Genomic DNA, 20,255 nt, shown 5'->3' on the forward strand with positions numbered 1-20,255 from the left:
CAGGGCAAGGTTAGGGTCAAGAACTAAACTGGCTTGAAGTGGGAGTGAAGAAGAGTGGACTCCCTCATGATTCTTTACCCCAAATAAAAATAGTTGTAATCATTTTTATCTTTTTTCTTTCTTCATACATATAAAACACTATTCAAAAGCCCACTACAAAAACTATGGCTCTCAGGACTATTTTATCAAATTTTATTGAGTGTAAAGTCTAATTCAAACAGAGCAGAAGATGCAGTACATTTGTTTTAAAAGAAACATTTCAGAACAACCCTCAAATGTGCCTGTTTCTGCGATACATATTGTATGTGGTATGTATTTCATATGCATATGGAAAATCAGTGTTTAATAATGGCTTAATTAGTAATCATCTCAATTTGCATATTTTTGTAAAAAGAAATTTACAAAGCTAAATTTACGTGAAATTTGTGAAATAGGTAAATATTGTAAGATATAAAAAGCTTTCATATGACACATGCAAATCAAAATTTACTCATTTGAAAGTCATTTTGTCTCTTTAAAATAAAGAATAAGTCTCCGGTTCTAGAAGAATTATACATTGTAACAGAATACATGGATACTTTATTACAGAAGACACATTCCCCGGCTGAACTACACCATATAAAATGAGAAGTGCCAGTCTAGGCAGTTCTCTAGGTTCGTCCACTTTGCTGCCAGCATCAGGTTAATAGTTTCGGTTCTTACAAGGGCTCATATATTAGAGGCAGGGGAGGAGGGGAGCCTGGAGACTCAGAAAGATATTGATAGGATGATGAAAGCTTTCAGCTTTGTTTTATTTTTCTTATGCCTTTTGTGTCACTACACGGCCTTCCCCTTCAGGGGACTGCTGGAATGTAACAGGGACAGATTAAATATGGCATTACAAATGTTTCACTGAAGGGAAGAAGCTACGAAAGTAAAAATAAAAATTGCATCAAATCCATAACATAACTGTACAAAACTGTAGGTTCTTTTCTGTCATTTAGTCATGCTTAGCTACTGGTGGACGTAATTTAAACTTCATTATACCTATAATTTATCAACTTGAATTTAAAATTTTTGAAGAAAATGCTTTTGGATAATGTCATTGGTTTTAGGAGGATATTCATTACAAATCTGTATATGTTAGGTTGTACATATCCAAATATTTTGGAAATAAATAAAAATGAAGTTATTAAAATGAGTTTGATAAGAAAGGCATTTGGCTGTTGTTTTTTTTTCCTCTTTGGTAATGGGTCATCCTAATCCATATCTATCTGTTTCTCCAATTATACATCTATATCTACTTTTATACAAAGAATCTTTAACTTGAAACTTTCTTAAAAAATGAGATTAATTCAAAATGATTAAGCACAACATTATGGTAGTGAGAATCACCTACAATACACTTTCACATGTAATGAATCATGAAGTGGATTCTAATTCCCATCCTCATCAACCTGGCTAGCACCCTTCACCCTGCCCTGGGGATCCCCTGAGACCCCACCAACCCACCTTTCAGATCAAGCCAACAGCTTCCAGGGGCTTTTCCATTCAAATGGCCTGTCTCCTGTGCACAGGCTATGAACTTCCCTAAAATCTCTCAAAGGTTCACCACCCCCAAATCAAGCAGCGGCGGGCCTCCTCATGCCCTGTACCTCTTGCTAAGCGGCCCCTTTAACATTCTAGCTGCACCTATTGACGATGGGCAGCTGGAGCAGAAAACAATGCCCCAGAATGGTGACTACAGCTCTCAGCAACTCCAAGGCTGTCATTAAGATAACCTTCTAGTCTATAATAAAGCATCTCAGTTCCTTTTACAGGCTCTTAGCAGAAGACCATTCTGACTTCTCAGAAGCATCTGTTCATGGCTCTGATGACTAATTTCAGCAGGGATTCGCCACGAGGATATTCCGAGTTCTGAAATGTGTGAGAGCCTGTGTGATCTGCACAGTAGAAAGTGAAGCTCAAATGCTGTTGGAGGCATTAGGTCTCAGAACACTCTGAGAGAATGGTGCTAGTAGCAGCAGCAGCAGTAACATTTATTATTATTATTATTATTATTATTATTAATTATTATTATTTCACTTCCCTTTTTTGAACAGGTACCATATTCTAGATTCTGTTCAAGTGTATAGTGCAGCCGTGGGCAAACTACGGCCCACGGGCCGGATCCGGCACGTCTGAAATGAATAAAACTAAAAAAAAAAAAAAGACCGTACCCTTTTATGTAATGATGTTTACTTTGAATTTATATTAGTTCACACAAACACTCCATCCATGCTTTTGTTCCGGCCCTCCGGTCCAGTTTAAGAACCCATTGTGGCCCTCGAGTCAAAAAGTTTGCCCACCCCTGGATAGTGTGTATTATCTCATATAATCCTTCCTAAACCCCCATGAGGAAGGCATTATTATCTTTATTTATTATTGAGAAAACAAAAGCCAAGGTAGGTTAAATGGATGGTAATCTGTGATTCATTATATCATTATGCAATATGTATGTTTGCATAGGAATAGAAATTTTTATATTTTATATTAGAATATGATAAAATGGTAGCACTGATGGTAGAAAATATAGAAAGGAAGTAGAATAACTATTTTGTTTTTATCCTAAATGATATAACAGGTAGGTAGGTGGTGACTCACCTTCTGGAGAAAGTAAAATATTGAAAGACTATGTTATTAAAAAAAACACGATGAAAGTCTCATGTTATTAAAACAACAACAACATGATGTTGCTTCAGTTTTCAAGATGTAAAATGAAACGACATCTAACTTTATTAAAACTACAATCAAGAATGTTGGTCATGTAATTATGGAATTAACCAATACACATGTGATGAGCTGTTAAAATATTATTTTAAGAATAAGTGAAATATAAAGCTTCTAAAATAAATAAATATATGCTATGCAAAGAAGAGAGATTTTGTTCTGTTTTTTTTTTATACTTCTCTGTGCCATCAGTTGGAAAAATGATAATCATAAGCAGAAAAATAAATTTTAAAAAATTGTGTTTATAGAAATAAAAAGATATAATATGAAAAATGTACAATTCTAGGAGCTGTTTTAAAAATTATAAAATAATCATACATAAGTCATGAATAAATTCAGCTTATGTATTTTTACAGCCAGTAGAGTGCCTTGCACACAGTAAGTTATAAATATTTAAGAATTGTTTCACTAAAGAATATAAATGTTTTATAATTCATTATTTTATTACATTTAGGTGATTTCTATAATATGAAACTGCATACAATATTTGCTTATACAGATATGTAAAAATTTATACAATCAACACCATGTATTTGTTAAATATTTATTGTGTGCCAGACACTTTTCTACACTCTAACTCATAATAACCTCTCCCTTTCTCATTATTATGAAAGAACACTTCCCATTCCATAACTCTTATTCGAGATGATTAACAGGGCCTTTTAATTAACAGATGTGACAAGCTATGGTTTAGCTTGAAGATGTTTTGGCATCTCTTTTACACAAGCAATTCTTCTTTACCTAACCTATATTTTACCACCTGCTCCCTTTTTGCCTGTGTTTTTCACCATTAAAGGCATCATGATGGGTAGATTTGGAAAGCAGGAAAGGAATGTTCTGCCAAAATAAAATACAGTGTCTCCACATTGCCTTAATCTCCACTACACTTCCCTACACAAACAATGAAGATGCACATCGATGGTTCTATATACTGAAGAGGGTTTGCTGATCAGCCCAGTGGTACCAGGAAATGTTGAAGAACTATTCTGGACATAAACACTTTCCAAGAATACTTCTTCTCACCCTAAGTAGAAATATAATCTTTCATTGCTAGGGACAGAGAGAAGGCATGGAATAAAAATGGTATGGAATTCTGGAATAATTAAATAATATTTAAATCTGCCTACTGATAAAGTGATCTCTCTTGGGGAAAAAAAAAAGAGAGACAGAATGGGACACAGTCAAGATTTTAAGCATGGCCTTTGTCATTTTTTTTTTATATCTTAGATAGTAATTAGAGTTCTCTGTCTCCTTTGCTGGACAGAGCTTCCCATTTAAGACACCATCCCTTAAAAGTCACCTTGGAAAAGTCACCAATTTCCTTGCCCCTTCTCTTTCCGACCTGTGGTAAACAGAATAATGGCCTCTCCAAGATGAAGATGCCTTAATCTAGGGAACCTGTGACTATGTACCTTACATGCTAAAAGGGACTTGCAGATGTGATTAAGGTTAAGAACACTGAGATGAACAATTTATCCCGGATATTCGAGGTGGGCCTGATCTAATCACACAGTCCTTAAAAGTGGGAGAGAATGGCAGAAGACTGTGGCAAAGAAATGTGACACCAGAAGAACTATACCTGCCTTTATTGGATTTGAAGGTGGCTGGGAATGGCCCTCAGCTAAGAGCCAGCAAAGAAACTGAGGACCTTGGTCCTACAACCACAAAGAACTGAATCCTGCCAACAGCATTAATAAACAGAAAACATTCTTCCCTACAGCTCCAGAAAAACAGCCTCCTGAGACCTTAATTTTCTTGTGGTGAGACCTATACTGAACTCGTGACCCAGAGGAAAAAAAATATATATATACAAAATCCTAAGCAACTGGAATGACCAGACCAGAACAACTGGTCTCTGTGACGTGCACTGACCACCAGGGGGCAGATGCTCAATGCAGGAGTTTCCCCCTGGAGGTCAGTGCACTCCCACAGCCAACCTCTCCTGGCTGGCCAACCTCCTGCAGTTCCTTCCCTTCCACCCTGGCAGGCCCTGATTGCCTGATTAGGGCTGGCCACTGGGCTGGGACAAAGAACCGGGAGTGGGTAGTGGTGGACGTGGCCCCTTTCCCAGGGGGGTTGAGGGCCGGCTCCTCCTTGGGGATGGCAGCCAATCTCCCATGCACTGTCCCTCTGCCCGGCCTGCAGGTGTCCATCAGCCCGCCACCCGCCCGCCCGCCACTGTGGCAGTGCAGCGCCAAGGGAAGGAGGAGGGGGGAGGCAGGGAAGTGGGGGGGGGGTGGCGGAGCGCCGACAATGGTGGCAGCAGCATCCTGCGTCCATTCCTTCCATGCCCAGCCAGGCAACCATTGCCTCCTTTCTAGCCTGGCCCTGATCGGCCTGGCCCTGATCGACCCTGATCGCTGGCCAGACCTAGGGACCCTACCCATGCACAAATTTCATGCACCGGGCCTCTAGTAAGGCAATAAATATGTGTTGTTTTAAGCAACATTTATGATAAATTGTTACAGCAGCTATAGAAACATCACCATCATAATGCCATCTAACCATAACTTTTACATTCTTTAGTGTGGTCACTTGCCTTTCAAATTTAGACAAGTCATTTAAGTTAGCTAAACTGGTTTCTGCATGTATAATATGAACACAATAATAGCAAATACTCAATATATTTAATGAGACGATTAAGTCAGATTATATATAAAAAGAGCTTAGAATAATTCCTGTTATGTGCACTCAATTCTTGTCCATTTTAATGTATCAATATCCTATATAATAAAAGGCCAGCGACCATAATGATCAGAACAGCTGCTCAACCAGTTGCTATGCGATACATTGACCCCCTCTCGGTCCGCCCCCCCCCCCCCCCTCACTCCCTTGGGCCTGCAGGCTCCAATTGCAGCATGGCGAACAGGGAACCACGGGGAACCCGGTGGGTGGTGGCAGGGCGGGACTGGGGACTGGTGAGCCAGAAGGAAGGTGACCCTGATCGCAGGCTAGGGCTAGAGACCCTACCCAAGCACGATTTTATGTGCTGGGCCTCTAGTTATTAATAATATCCGTCTTCTTACCAGGCAGTTCTTAAACAGGAATAGTCCTCATTTACCCATCAATTTTGGACTAAATTGGTGTAATAGGGTTTGTCAAACCTTTCCCAAACATCCTATTACTCTTTCTTCAATGGTAGTAGGATTTCTAGCTGATGCCAAGTTACCCTAAATAAAACTATATTTTCCATCTCTCTTGTAGCTGAGTATGACCATGTTCTTAAGTTTTGGTGTAAACAAACAAATAAATAAATAAATAAATGTGGGGTTTTTTTTTAGCAGATTGCAGAAACCTTTCTTAAGAAATAGCTTACGTTAGTCCATTGCCCTCCCCTCCTTCTTTTTTATCTCTTCCCACAATATGCTGTATAGAATGTGTGAGACATCATGCTGGAACCTGAGGGTAGGGGGCCCTCCCTAGGAATGGCAGAGTAGTGAGTTTGCCTATGTCACTGAGGAATTCCTAAGGCAGAGCCCCCGTGAGTCTTGGACCACATCTTGTTTAAATCTCTCTTGTAATGGGGTTTTCTGTCACTGACAGACCACCTAGTCCTAACTGGTAAGCCTGTGTATCCTGCTACGTTTAACTAAGGATTTCTTTGTCTAGTCTCTCATTTTCCTCTCCTAAGCCAGGCCCCCAAAATTTTCTTTGGTTGTATAAAGTATACTAATTGCCACCATTTATGTGAATTAATATTTACACTTAATTGTCAGACAGCACAGCTCTGATCATTCAAAAACAATTACAATATTGAAATTCATGTGGCAGGAACACCAACAGTTAGTAATGGGAGGAGTAGTGGGGGGAAAAAATAACTAAAACTTTTCCTTTTTTTTGGTAAGAATCACAGTTCTCAGGAAAAGCTAATAAATATGCAAATACACCAGTGAGATTTTTACATGGGAACATTTAATCAGTTATTTCAATATTTGTTCGAAATACTCTCACCTGACATTTAGTACAGCTATTCTACTAAATGTTAAGGATGCAAGGATTCAAGCATGATTTTTGTCTTTAAAAATTAAAGAAAATAGATGAGTAAACAGAAAATCACAGTAGAATGCAATAATGGGTGAGCAAGTATGCAGAGCAGGATCCTACACTAATCTAAGAGGAAAGACAGAAAAGGCTTCCCTGAAAAAGTGAAACATGAGTTGAGGCCTAGAGAACAGCCAAGAATAACCAGGACCACACGTTTAAAGAGGCACAGTGTGTGGAAGCGTATTCCTAAAGAGGGAGCCGTGTGTCCCCAAAACAGAGGGCTCAGGTAATGCACTGGCATGAAATAGACTGTTGGGGCATGAGCCCAGAAAGGTAAGAGTCATTCACATTGCAGATCTATTTAATATTTTATCAAGGAACTAGATATTTTATTTTACAATACAATGTCGCACTGGATTTGTCAACAGTCTTTGGGTAAGCAGCAAAATGAGATGAAGTTTCGCTAGTTGAAAAGTTGATTGATAATTTAAAAAAGAGAAATAATGGAAATCTAGAGGAGAGAAATTAAGCAACTCTGAGGCATATTAATGAGCTATACTGAATTAGTCAGATTTTGTATTTAGATGTGTGAACGAAGAAGAAAAGAATTTACAATGAAAAAAGCTTGAATTCAGAATATTGAAGAACATAAATTTTAATGACATGGCAGAGGAAGATGAGTACTGAGAAAAGACTGAGAAAGTAGGAGAAAATTCAGGAATCAGAAAATAAATTTTTAAAAAAGCCAGCGGAAGAGAAAGTTTCAAACAGCAGGAAGTAATAAGCAATGTCAATTACCCCCACCTATATTTTTTTTTAAATTAATTTGTATTGTTTAAACTATATTTTATCATAAAATATAACATGTACTATTGAAATTTAAAACAGAATGCTTTGTGAGCATAAAAGAAATAAAATAAATGCATTGTTCTATCCAAAAATAATCCTTTTAACATTATGTAATATTTATTTTTATTTTTTCTCTGTTAATATTTGTGGGGGTTTTTTAGAAGCCAGAGTTTATTTCTATTTAAAACAATGCTCACAGGGGCTTAAAGGGTCCAAAAGCCCAAAGATATTTGGGTTTAATAAAAATTATAGTCTAGTGTTTGCTGTCGCTGCCTCCATTTCACAATAGATTTTCTGAGCCTCTGGGTGTTTCTAAGGTTTGATAATTCTTCTAAGCTGAAAGGTGAATCTGAATTTTGATGTGCTTCATAGAAAATGAACATTACAATAATAAAAGCAAAAACAATTCAGAAACAGCCATTATCATTTCAAGAGAAAAATGTAAATGATTCCATAAGAAAGCTGCCACAGCAAGTCCCAGTAGCAAAATGATTAATCCAACCTAAAAAATCCAGATACAACTGTCCACATCCTGGGGAAACCATCCCTGCCATATTCTCACAACCAGCTCTGCTGGTTGGAGCTTGAGAAAGCAGGATCCTGATGAGTCTTATCTGGTATTAAATGCAGCTCTTGGACAACGGAAACCAGCAAACACCCTTCAAGACGAAATTGATATTTGTTTATTTCTAGATGGCTGCTCAATGTGCCCGCCTAGAGTAATTAATTTTATATAAAATATTTCAACTAAATAAGTCATGTTGACAAGAGGACAGGTGCTGGGAATAATCGAGAAGTGCTATACAGACGGGTGTGAGTGAGTCAAGAGGAGGGGAAATGAAGGTCAGCACCTCGGATAGTTCCCCGACTCCCAAGGTGGGCGTGTCTTAAAAGTGGAGATCAAAGCCTCTCTGCCTGGCTTGGGGATAGAAGCTTCTAATTTGTTTCTCTGATTTCTAACCTATTGATCTGCACTTTACTCCCGAGCTCTTTCTGAATCATTACGTGGTAAGACTTGGTAAGCCCAAGTGGTGTTGATTTCAGTTTATCCCTGAACTTCCGCCTCAGGTTCGCTCCCTCAGGTTTCTCTTAGTGTAGGAGACACTGTCAGTACTCCACCCAGATCTCCTTGGATGCTTCTTGTCCTTTCTGTGAACTTTTTGCTATCTCCCATACTCATTTGCCTCTAAGTCTTCTGGAGACTGCCTTTGGGCTGTGGGAACTAACTGCTTTGTCCTACATGAGCCCTGAAGGACCAGGGTAACCCTGAGCCCATGATTATGGCTTATAGAGTAAGAGATCCCAGCTCCCCTGCTCCAGTTTGGGATAAACTTTCAGATGTAATGTACACTGCTTGGAATCAGACTGCACCTGGGATTTGGCCTGAACTCGCACTCTTGCTTAACTACTTATTTCCTATCCTACTTCCCACTGTCTCAATAGTTTCCTGGGCACACTTTCTTAATAAATCACTGGCAAACAAATCCTTACCTTAGGTGTGCTTTTTGCAAAAGACAGCTGCAGTCTATAAAAAATAACACTCTAGTCTCTGGCTGAGGTCTCAGACCTGGCACTGGAGTTTGGCATTTGTCCCCAAACTCCAACTATTTGGCACAAAGAACTAGTGCCTAAAGTGGCCAGGCTAAATTAGGTGGCAAAAGGGTAGCTTCAGTGATGGAACAGTGACAATATGGAAAGACTGCTAATAATAGTGTTATGGTGGAAGTCAAGGATGTTTTCTGACACCTGCAGAGTTTATAGGGAGGAGCACTGAGTGGATATTTTATGGGTCTAAACACAAACCATGGGCTTAAGTGTTGCATTAAATATATGAATAAAATATTTCAAATTTAATTATTTTACCATGTTATAAAATGGACCTTCATTACTTCTTTAATGAATAAAGAGGAGAATAAAGGACCTCCTAGAAAGGGATAGTACCCCCCCCCCACTAGAAAAGGTTGGCTCTGTTTCCTGCATTTACATTTGAAAAGGTGTGGGGAGAAAATCCCATCTATCCTGTCACTTCAACAGAAACCAAATCCCTGTGAAGATAATAGTGAAATTTTAGCAGAACTATATGAAACAGCCAGTCACTCTGTTTTATGATAATGTTAGAGAGAATAATATACAAGTATAAATATGATTTAATATAATATAAATATAGTTTATATTTATTTATAAAGCAGTATAATGACAACAAAATATTTGCTATCCACTGCCCACTAATGCCTAATAATTTCTCACATATTCCATATACATTGCTTATTCTTATCTATTAGTATTTTTATTTATTATCCAACAAATGTTAACTGAACACCCACTATTAGCTAGGTGGTATTTTTATGTTTGAACACCTTTAGTTACTCAACATATCTAAACCTATGTATTATAGTTTATCTGATAATATCATCCACCTAAAATAATCTTTGAAACAGGTCTGGTATAAATAATAGGCATAGATAATACTTCACATTTTCAAGATAATTTCCAATGTATAAAGTTGTTTAGCTTATGAACTTGTGGATCCTCCAACACTTGTATGGAATGGAAGTCATGGACGATTATTCCTGCTTGAAATATGAGGAAACAAGAGTCAAAGAGGTGAGCTAAGCTACACAAGAATTCAGGGCTTTGTTTCTTAAATCAAAACTCTGTCCATAAATTATCTATAATAATAAAAGCATAATATGCAAATAGACCGAAAGGCTGAACAGCAGAACGACCTTCTGGACAACCACACTATGACACACACTGGTACCAGGCCAGCCAAGGCGTGTGCAATGCGATCTGTCAGGGGGCCCCCACCATCACCCCATGATCGTCCCACAGAGGTAGGCCCGCCCACCCACTGCAGCCCACTGCTTGGTGGCCTGGGCCTCCCTCTTTGGGGCAATTGATCACAGAGCCCCCTGTAGATCACCCCAAAGAGGGAGGCCCAGGCTACCTGGCTGGTGGCGCTGTGGGCTGTGGCGAGTGGGCGGGGCCTCCCTATCCAGGGCGATGGATGATGGGGCTCCTGGACTGTGAGAGGGTGCAGGCTGAGCTGAGGGACCCCCACTCCCCCCCCCCCGTCCAGTGCATGAATTTCGTGCACCAGGCCTCTAATTCTATATATATAATAAGAAGAAAGTTATTATATGTAAATCAGGAAGTTCCAAAGTGGGTTCTTAAATATATACATTTTAAATTATGCCAGTCACTGATCCTCCTCACTGATATACCTAGGTTATAGTAAACAACATTCTATGAATCCTAAGGTGCAAATATGAGCCAAATTTTAAAAAAATTAAATATTCAGAGCCTTTTAGTACAAAAAAATATTGGGCTTTTGGTTAGTGTTACGCAACATTAAAACAGAGTCAATTCCTATTCTTTTGATGATCAATTTTATTTCTTCTGACACTTAAGATGCCTGCTAAACTTCTGAGAGTTATAATCTAAACTGAGGTTGACCTCATGTGCCTGTCTTTATTCTCTCTGAATTATATTCTTCTATGCTCAGTTAATTTAATCTTTCATTACTCCCAATGGGTTTTACTTTCTCCATTGTGAGAATTGCTGACATCCTGGAGACATCAACATTATTCTTCTAATAATCATTCAATGTGGATAAAAGTGCATTCCACTTAAAGTGAGAACAAAAACTGGTCAAAAATTGAAAAATAATTGTTTTTCACATATTTCCTCTTGATTGTGCATATTACACTGAATAATTATTTAATTGAAAAGACTATTTGACTTTACCTTTAATTTATATGTTTATATTTGAAGAATCACTTCTCCAAAGGACATTAGAAACCCAAGAAGTTAAAGGTAGCTAACATTACCATATATTGGGGTAGATTTCTCCTACTTATATATAGACAAGAACAGAGGAAATGTGCATATTATCAATTTGAAAAATATTCTGCAATGTATCAGAGGGAAATTGTGAGAGCTAAACATTGCAACAGACTCCTTATGCTAGATCAGAAGACAACAATAGAAATAGCAACTATATCATTATTTCCCCGCTTTAATATTCCTTGGTGACAAGTAATGAAAAACTATTTTGGCTGACTTTAGAAAAATATGCACGTATATAAAGATATGGGGTAGTTCATAGAAATAAGAAAAAGCTAAAAATCCAAGATTGAAGAAAGAACAGGAGCCCAGTGAGACTTTGGAAGTGAGGTGATAAGAAAACAACAACACAAAAAGTGAACAACGTAAGAAACATAGTATGTAATTAAGAATATTGTCTCTGAAAGTTACACTATGGTGTTGGGCAAATTATCTACCAGAATCTGTTTCTTTATCTGAATAGTAATGGTACCTACAATATAGGGGTGTTGTAAAGCTTAAATTAAATGTTATATATAAGGGTTTAAAACAATGCCTATTATATAGTAGACATTTAATATAGATTAACTATTGCTATTAAATATTATTCTGGTGTCTTTTCTTCTTTAACTTTTATTTATTGACTTTGAGAGAGAGAGAGAGAGAGAGAGAGAGAGAGAGAGAGAGAGGAAGAGAAATGCTACTCCACTTACGCATACATTCATTGGTTGCTTCTGGTATGTGCCCTGACTGGAGATCGAACCCAAAACCTTGGTGTATCAGTAGGATGCTCTAACCAACCATGAGATATTTTCTTATTTGAAATTTGAGTGCCGGTTTTAGAAAGTCCCTATTATAAACTTTTAGATTCTGTGATACCATGTTTTCTATTTTCTTCCTCCAGCACTAAATATGGTGTCTGTCTATACCGTTATTGCTTCTGCTAGTATATTAATTTGTTATTTTCAAATTAAAACACCTGCATAAAAATCCTCCAAATGAATTCCGTGTATTTTAAATAACTAATGTAGATTAATGTAGATTATATTTCCTGACCGGACCTTGATTGATATATCCTTTGGTATCAAGAAGAGCCCAATAAATAGATTCTCAGAGATGGGCTTTGCTTATTTTTTGGTCTTGACATGGAGCTCCTGGTCTGTAGAAAATGGCATAAAAATGATTTAATTCATTACTTGTGATTAGAATTGAAGACAAGGCTTGAGGGGGCAAGACAACTGTTTGCTGCACTTGATGACCATCATACCCAAAACTATTAGGATTATGGGATTATGGAAGGAGATGACTATTGATGGCTTTACTGGAATCAGAAAAAATTCAATTACAGTTTAAGTCATGGTCAGAGAACAAGAGACCTTCTATGGTGACAATGTAGCACTGAGCAGATAGGGCTGAAACTTATTCCCATAATTTAATGACACACATTGCATAATTATAGTGTATGATTAACTTATAGATTCATAATTTCTCATGTGAAAATTGGGGCAATAATTGAGAAGGAGAGTGATCCTGAAATCTGAAATAGAGTCATCTGGATGCCTCAGAATAAAGCTGAGAATCTTAAAACCCCAAGTCTTCCAGAGTTGCCTCTGTCGATTCCCATCTCTTTCCATGAAGCCCCTACAGAAACTTCACTTCAGGCAATTCCCTTGCAATGGGGCATTTCTTCTCCTCAAGAGTCACCATCATCACCTTATATTATCTAAAGAGCAGTCAAACGATTCAATATTTTCCCTGTACAACATGGAAGCCGCCAGCAACATGTGGCTATAGAGCACTTGATGTGGGACTTATCTGAATTGAGATGCTACTTAAGTGTTAAACACACTTTGGATTTCAAAGATTTAGAATGAAAAAAAAAATGATGGTAAATTACCATATTAATAATTTTATGCTAATTACATGTTGAAATTATAATATTGGGATTAAATTAAATAGAATACTAAAATTAATTTCATCTTTTAAAAAACAACTACTAGAAAATGTAAAATTAAATATGTGTCTTACATTATATTTTTATTGGACAGTGCTGGTCTAAAAAGCCTTCAAAGACTTTTACACATACAGATCAAATATTTTTGAAAACTACTTTCTTACACAATTTTAAACAGACATCTATTTTTTTAAAATTCCAAGTGTGAGTAGATGCAAATAATTCAATTTCTACTATACTCTAATTTTACAAATACCTTAAATATTAGTTCCCTTAAAATCTGGCATCATTAGTTTATTTGACTTCTATAAAATGTCTATATGTTAAAAATGGATAAACTATAAAATAAATCAGAAGTTATTTCTGTTCTAAAAGCAAAACTTTGTGTTTCAATTCAATTGGTAGATAACATACTTCTAAGTATTGTGAATTCTAGTTCTAGGATAGAAAGAGATAAACAGAAGGATAGATAGATTAAAAATAGATGTATAGTTGGATGGATGATAGATAGATAGATAGATAGATAGATAGATAGATAGATACTTATATGCATAGATGCATAAAGATATAGGGCATTTAATAAGTTTGTTGTTTGGCTAAAATAAGATTGTCTCTTTCAAATATATCTTCGTGAATCTATGTTTGGATTTGTTCTCAAGGAATCTTACTTAGGAGCTGTGATTCTGAATTTCTTACTCTGAATGTCCAGAGTTTTATTTACACTCAGGTGAAGTAGAATATTAATATTTCAGCTGGAAAAGCAATGTATGCCTTTCTTTTGACACTGCACAAGATAGTCATAAAAGGGAGAGTGATAAAAGAAAGCAAACAGATAGAAGAGGGTCATCAGGCAGGACAGTGGTAGAAAGTGGAATATCTTAAAATGGTGCCCAGGCCACTTAGGTACACCTTGAGATTAAAGACAAATGCACTAGACCAGTGGTCGGCAAACTCATTAGTCAACAGAGCCAAATATGAACAGTATAATGATTGAAATTTCTTCTGAGAGCCAAATTTTTTAAACTTAAACTATATAGGTAGGTACATTGTTATTAACTTAATTAGGGTACTCCTAAGGCTTAGGAAGAGCCACACTCAAGGGGCCAAAGAGCCACATGTGGCTCGCGAGCCGCAGTTTGCCAACCACGGCACTAAACCACCTCTAATACTGAGGAAAATCATCTTTATAAAAATTAAGAAACTGTTCAAGACATAAAATTATTTCACACAGAGCTGGTGATAAATGCATATCTTAATGCAAGGAGAATAATTAATTCAATGATCAGATTATTTAAAATATCAACTCTAATATTTTAATTTGCTGTTATGAAGAAATCCTCAATTGTACCCATTACTGAAATGCTATAATTAAAGGAAATATTCCCTTACAAGAGCTTGTGAAAGGGATATAAAGTAACCTTAAAATTACGTATTACTTTAAGATTGTAATGCTCAGTCATTGTATTTTATTTTTAGTAAGTTTAATGGCAATGTTTATAGAATGATCAGTAAAAATGGCTATAATTTAATGTTTAATACTTTTAGTATAAGACACAGCTTTCTACAAATTATTCCACCACATAATCAAATGTGGAAGAAAACAATATGCAGTGTTTTTCTAAATTAATACGTAAGTTACATCTCACAAATAACTGAAGAGAAGCAGCATATTTCTTGATGAGATGGAAGCATTTGACAATGATAATCACTGTCATTTAAAGTGATCCTACTCTGAACCAGACATTTCACACTTTCTTATCTAATCAGTAAAACAACTTTATGATATGGTGTTATTTTATCTAAAGGATTAAATAACACATAAAACTGTGGCTCAGAGGATTCAAGGATAAGACCTGCCTAAAGATGTATAATTAGCCAAGAGGGAAAGACCAGATAGAAAACCAGTTCCATCCAGCTTCATATCTCAGAGTTTTTTCACCTCCCATATATTTGTTTTGGACATTTAGAATACAATGATTACTTTTCAAGTTACCAAACATAGTGAAAAATATGAGCAATAATGTTTTGAGGAAATTATAGCTATTGAGGAATTAAGAAGGCTGGTTAATTAGGAGAGCTGTGTTGTCTATAGTTCATGCCAGTAATTGCCTTCCAAAACAAGTTTCTACAGTGATAATCCCTGGAAACAAAACTATAAACAGTATTTTTCAAACTGTGTGTTGTAACTTCTTAGTGCACCATGATACTGATTTAGTGAGGCATGAACGATATTTTAAAAATACATTGCAATAAATTAGAAAAATAAAAAAGTACACTTTTGTAGTAAGATAAAATATAATTTTGTGACACTGTGTGTGTGTGTGTGTGTGTGTGTGTGTGTGTGTGTGTGTATGATCTGGGACACAATAGCACAATGTAAAATATAATTCTAACTGTGTGTCATGATTTAAAATGCTTGAAAACCAATTTTTATACATTATATGAAAATAGAGGTAAACCAACAGATTAAAAATTAATGTCCTCAGTCAGCTATTTGAAAAAAGTATAAAGAGATGAAAGTAATATGTCCTCCTTAGAAAATAAATTGGAATTTCTTTTTTTTTTCTTTTAGGGAGAAAAAGAAGAGATGAAAGTTTGGTAGATTAGATAAGATAAACAAGAGGACATGTGACAACCTCTGTGAAACTTCAGGTAACTCTGTAATGAGAATAAATTAAATTTAGCAGAGCAGATATCTTATAGAATAGAACATAATTGCCAAGTTTTGATGAAAATTACAGGTAATTACCATGACACAAAAAGATTTTATATCTCCATGCAAGATTAATTCAAAGTGTTTGTTCTGTATTTTACAATGAACTCACTCCATGCTTGTCTTAGTGTAAGTCATTTACATCTTAGAGTGAGATATATCCTCATTAATAGGATAAGCTGTGTATCTTATAAAGTACACAGCTCTGCCCTAACGGGTTTGGCTCAGTGGATACAGCGTTGGTCTGCAGATTGAAGGGTCCCGGGTTCGATTCCGGTCAAGGACATGTACCTTGGTTGTGGGCACATCCCCACTAGAGGGTGTGCAGGAGGCAGCTGATCGATGTTTCTCTCTCATTGATGTTTCTAACTCTCTATCCCTCTCCCTTCCTCTCTGTAAAATATCAATAAAATATATTTTAAAAAAATAAAGTACACAGCTCTGACATTTACTGTTTGAGATCTTAGGCAAGTTATTTAGCCTCTCTGTTAAATGTAGAAATAAAACTACCTCATGGGGGGGGGGAGGGAGTGTTATGAAGATTAAATAATTCATGAAGAGTGCTGCAAATTTTACCTGACATGTTAATAAGTGTTCAATAAACCTGAGTTTATTTTTCAAGTACTTCATGATTTTTTATTTTCTCAACAAGCCATAATTTGCACTTTAAAGGTGATCGATAAATAGACATTTGTTGAATTGAACTGAACTGATGACACAGGCTGAGGGGTTAAAATTATTTCCTCTATATTTTTACAAGGAAAAACAGGATAGAGCAGGAGAGGAAAATTAGCTAATTTTTCAGCCTCCCTTGCACTCATTCAGCATTAGAATTTTGTTCAAGGTGTTGTAGCACACACGTCTGGATGTATTAGTCACTTTTAGTGAAACAGAAAGACAACCCAACCTTTTCAGATGTTATAATATGAACTTCTATTAGCGCAGAGCACATTAAAATCAACAATTTCTAATAAAAAATAGCTGCGTGGCATAGAGAAACATTGAAAGTCAGCTATGTTGAAAACATCATATCCCTGAATAATATGTCAAGCAAAAAAGATATGAAGTGAAAAGCCATTATTCATGGCTTGTTTTTTTCAAAAAGGAAATATATACTTAAAACCTTCCAAAACATGTCTCAGAAAACATTCATTTATAATGTTAATGTGTTGTCAGTTATATGTTAGTAACTGGGAGTAGAATTGTAATATTTTCAATTTATTTTTTCCAAATTTTTCAGATAAGTTTATGTTCCATAGAACAGAGAAGTAGGAAATACTGCAGAGATCATACTTTAGACATGAATTTTCTTTGCTGCACTCTCCTCACGAGCTCTTTGTCTTTGGCTCTGTGATTATGCTTTTCTCCCACGGGTGACGTTCTTACCTTATTGGTATTCACCGCTGTGATGACCCAGACGCACTGTGCATTGCTGTCATACTGGAAGGGAAAGTTGGGAGACGTAAAGGTTCCGCTTGGTCCTTGGAGATTAGAGCCACATGTCTTCACTGGAAGAGAAATTGCATTTTAAAAGATGAGCATATACCATGTGCAGAACCATAGCGATGAAATAACTTGCAAATGGATTTTAAATGCAAAATTGCACAATTATAACTGTGTTGAGATATATATGACGGCTGGGTAATATTCACTTATCAAAATGAGAGTGTTTTTTACACACTGCAGTTCACAAGCTCATTATTTTCAACAACAATGGAAAATTAGTGATGAGTAAGTGTGAGGGATGGTGAAATGTCTTCTGACTGCAAATAGGTTAGTTTAGTTAGAGAAAGGTATAGGTATTTATCCAATATTATATTAACAAAAATCTACAGAGAGAAGCAAAGCCTTGGATTGATTAAGCAATCTAAGGGTAGAGTTTTCAGTTATATTTATTAAGTACCCTAGGACACATAATAGCAAAATTGAGGCATCAATACTAAACTACTCTTTTTGTTCTTATATAGAACTGTGAATTAGACCACTCAGACTGCACAAAGAGTTAGCACAATGAAATAATTCAAAGTCCCACAAAGTTAAATGTTATAATATTTCCTCTAACCCTTCTTTCTTCTACTTAACAAAAGAGCTTGTCACCAAACTGCATCTGTCTTAACTTCCATCTTTTTCTTTAACTTGAGGTGTATATCTTGTGGTGATTTAATGATTACTTTTCATTTTATCTTGTTTGTGTCTGATTTATAAATTTTAAACAATAAAGCTGTGTCATTTTGTAATGAGAAAATAAATATCTTCTTCTCCAACATTTAACTACCAATCTTTAATTTCCTATTCTCTGCCTAATTTCTTTATATTCTTGTATGCTTACTATTTCATTTTCTTCTCTTCCATTCGCTCTTTTTTGTTTTGTTTGTTTGTTTTCAAGTCACATGGTATAAACAGTCCTATCTTGGCTGATTTTAAGCTACCAAAGGCTTATCAAGACCTCACCAATTTCTGAATATTTCACAACTGTCTCTTTTTACCAGCTCTATTGACCAATTAAATGTGATTTTGTGTAAGTTAAAGGTGCACAACATCATTTGATAAATGTATATTGCAAAATAATAAAGTCAGTTAACATAATCACTTCAAATAATTATTATTTGTGTATGTGCTTGTGTGGTAGAATATTTGAGATCTCTTACACTTTCTAGGAATATGTTAATACAATATTATTAACTATAGTCACCATACTGTACATTAGATCACCAGAAGTTATTCATCTTATAACTGGAAATATATTTCCTTTAAACAAAATCTCCCCATTCCTCCTAACACCCTCAGCCCCACCTCTGGCAATTTATACTCTATTTCTATGAGTTTTTCTTTTTTAGGTTTGACATATAAGTGAGATCACTATAACATTTTATACATCATCCATGTTCACTACTCCACTTTCTTCCCTCCATTTACTTTTGAAAGCATTTTAGTCTGATTTCTCCCATTCCAGTGTTGAAATTGCATTCTCAGTGCTAACAAAGATCACCTAATTGCTAAACCTAATAATATATCTTTATCTTTTCCAGATACTTAATCTCCAGCAGTAATGGAAAGTAATGATAAACTTTGTTTGGAATTCCCTTCCTTCCCTCACATAGCCCTGAACTCTCTTGATTTTTGGCCCCATTTGTTAACATTAGTTATGTTCCATACCCTGTGTCCTAGTTCTATTTTTTTATCTGACCCTGAAATAGCATAATTATAAATTGACTTAATGGCCAATTTTCTCTTTCTTTAATGATCTTCCCAAATAGTTCATCCAATTCACTTCTACAATGGTCACTTCTATATTGATAGCTTTCAAACCTGTATCAACAATTTTGCCATCTCTCTTGATTTATAGAGTAACTAGAGGCCCGGTGCACAAAATTTGTGCACTCAGGGGGGGTCCCTCAGCCCAGCCTCTGCCCTCTTGCAGTCCAGGATCCCTCGGGGGATGTCCGACTGATGGCTTAGGCCTGCTCCCTAAGCCGTCAGTCAGACATCCTTAGCACTGTCTCTCCTACCACCACTCCTGTGCTCGCCAGCCTTGAGCCTGGATTCTGGCTGAGTGGCCCTCCCCCTGTGGGAGCACACTGACCACCAGGGTGCAGCTCCTGCATTGAGCGCCTGCCCACTGGTGGTCAGTGCGTGTCATAGCAACCAGTTGTTCCACCATTTGGTCGATTTGCAAATTAGCCTTTTATTATATAGGGTTTTCTGTTTGCTGGACATTCCATGAAATGTTTTAAAGATGTTTGTGTTTTTTTAAAATATATTTTTATTGATTTTTAGAGAGGAAGGGAGAGGGAGAGAGAGATAGAAACATCAATGATGAGAGAGAATCATTGACTGGCTGCCTCCTGCATGCCCCACACAGGGGATCGAGCCCGCAACCCGGGCATGTGCCCCTGACCGGAATCAAACTTAGGACCCTTCAATCTGCAGGCCAACACTCTATCCACTGAGCCAAACCAGCTAGGGCTTAAAGATATTTTTAATTAAACCTTTCTTATCTAACTCCTCTCCCCACATAAGTACTCCTAAAGACCTATGTACTCCTCTTCTAAACATCTTGTTTTCCTTCTTCCCCTCTCAATACCCACTGCTTCATATCATCTTTTTCCAGGACCAGAAATAGCTACTTAAATCCTTCCTATACTCTAGTTGCTCTCTCTCTTTCATCTTCACTAGTGTTAC

The 20,255-nt window shown here is 36.5% G+C and overlaps 1 protein-coding gene across 1 annotated transcript in view; it reads right to left on the minus strand.

Annotated features, from left to right (window-relative positions):
• CSMD3 (CUB and Sushi multiple domains 3) overlaps positions 1 to 20,255 on the minus strand; it is an 831,991-nt gene that overhangs the window by 427,840 nt on the left and 383,896 nt on the right. Inside the window, 1 exon segment of the mRNA XM_006085310.3 lies at positions 17,460 to 17,581. Within this exon segment, the coding sequence (XP_006085372.1) occupies positions 17,460 to 17,581 (122 nt within the window).

The sequence above is a fragment of the Myotis lucifugus genome, unplaced genomic scaffold (genome assembly GCF_000147115.1).
Source record: "Myotis lucifugus unplaced genomic scaffold, Myoluc2.0 scaffold_17, whole genome shotgun sequence".
In the NCBI taxonomy this organism is placed as follows: domain Eukaryota; kingdom Metazoa; phylum Chordata; class Mammalia; order Chiroptera; family Vespertilionidae; genus Myotis; species Myotis lucifugus.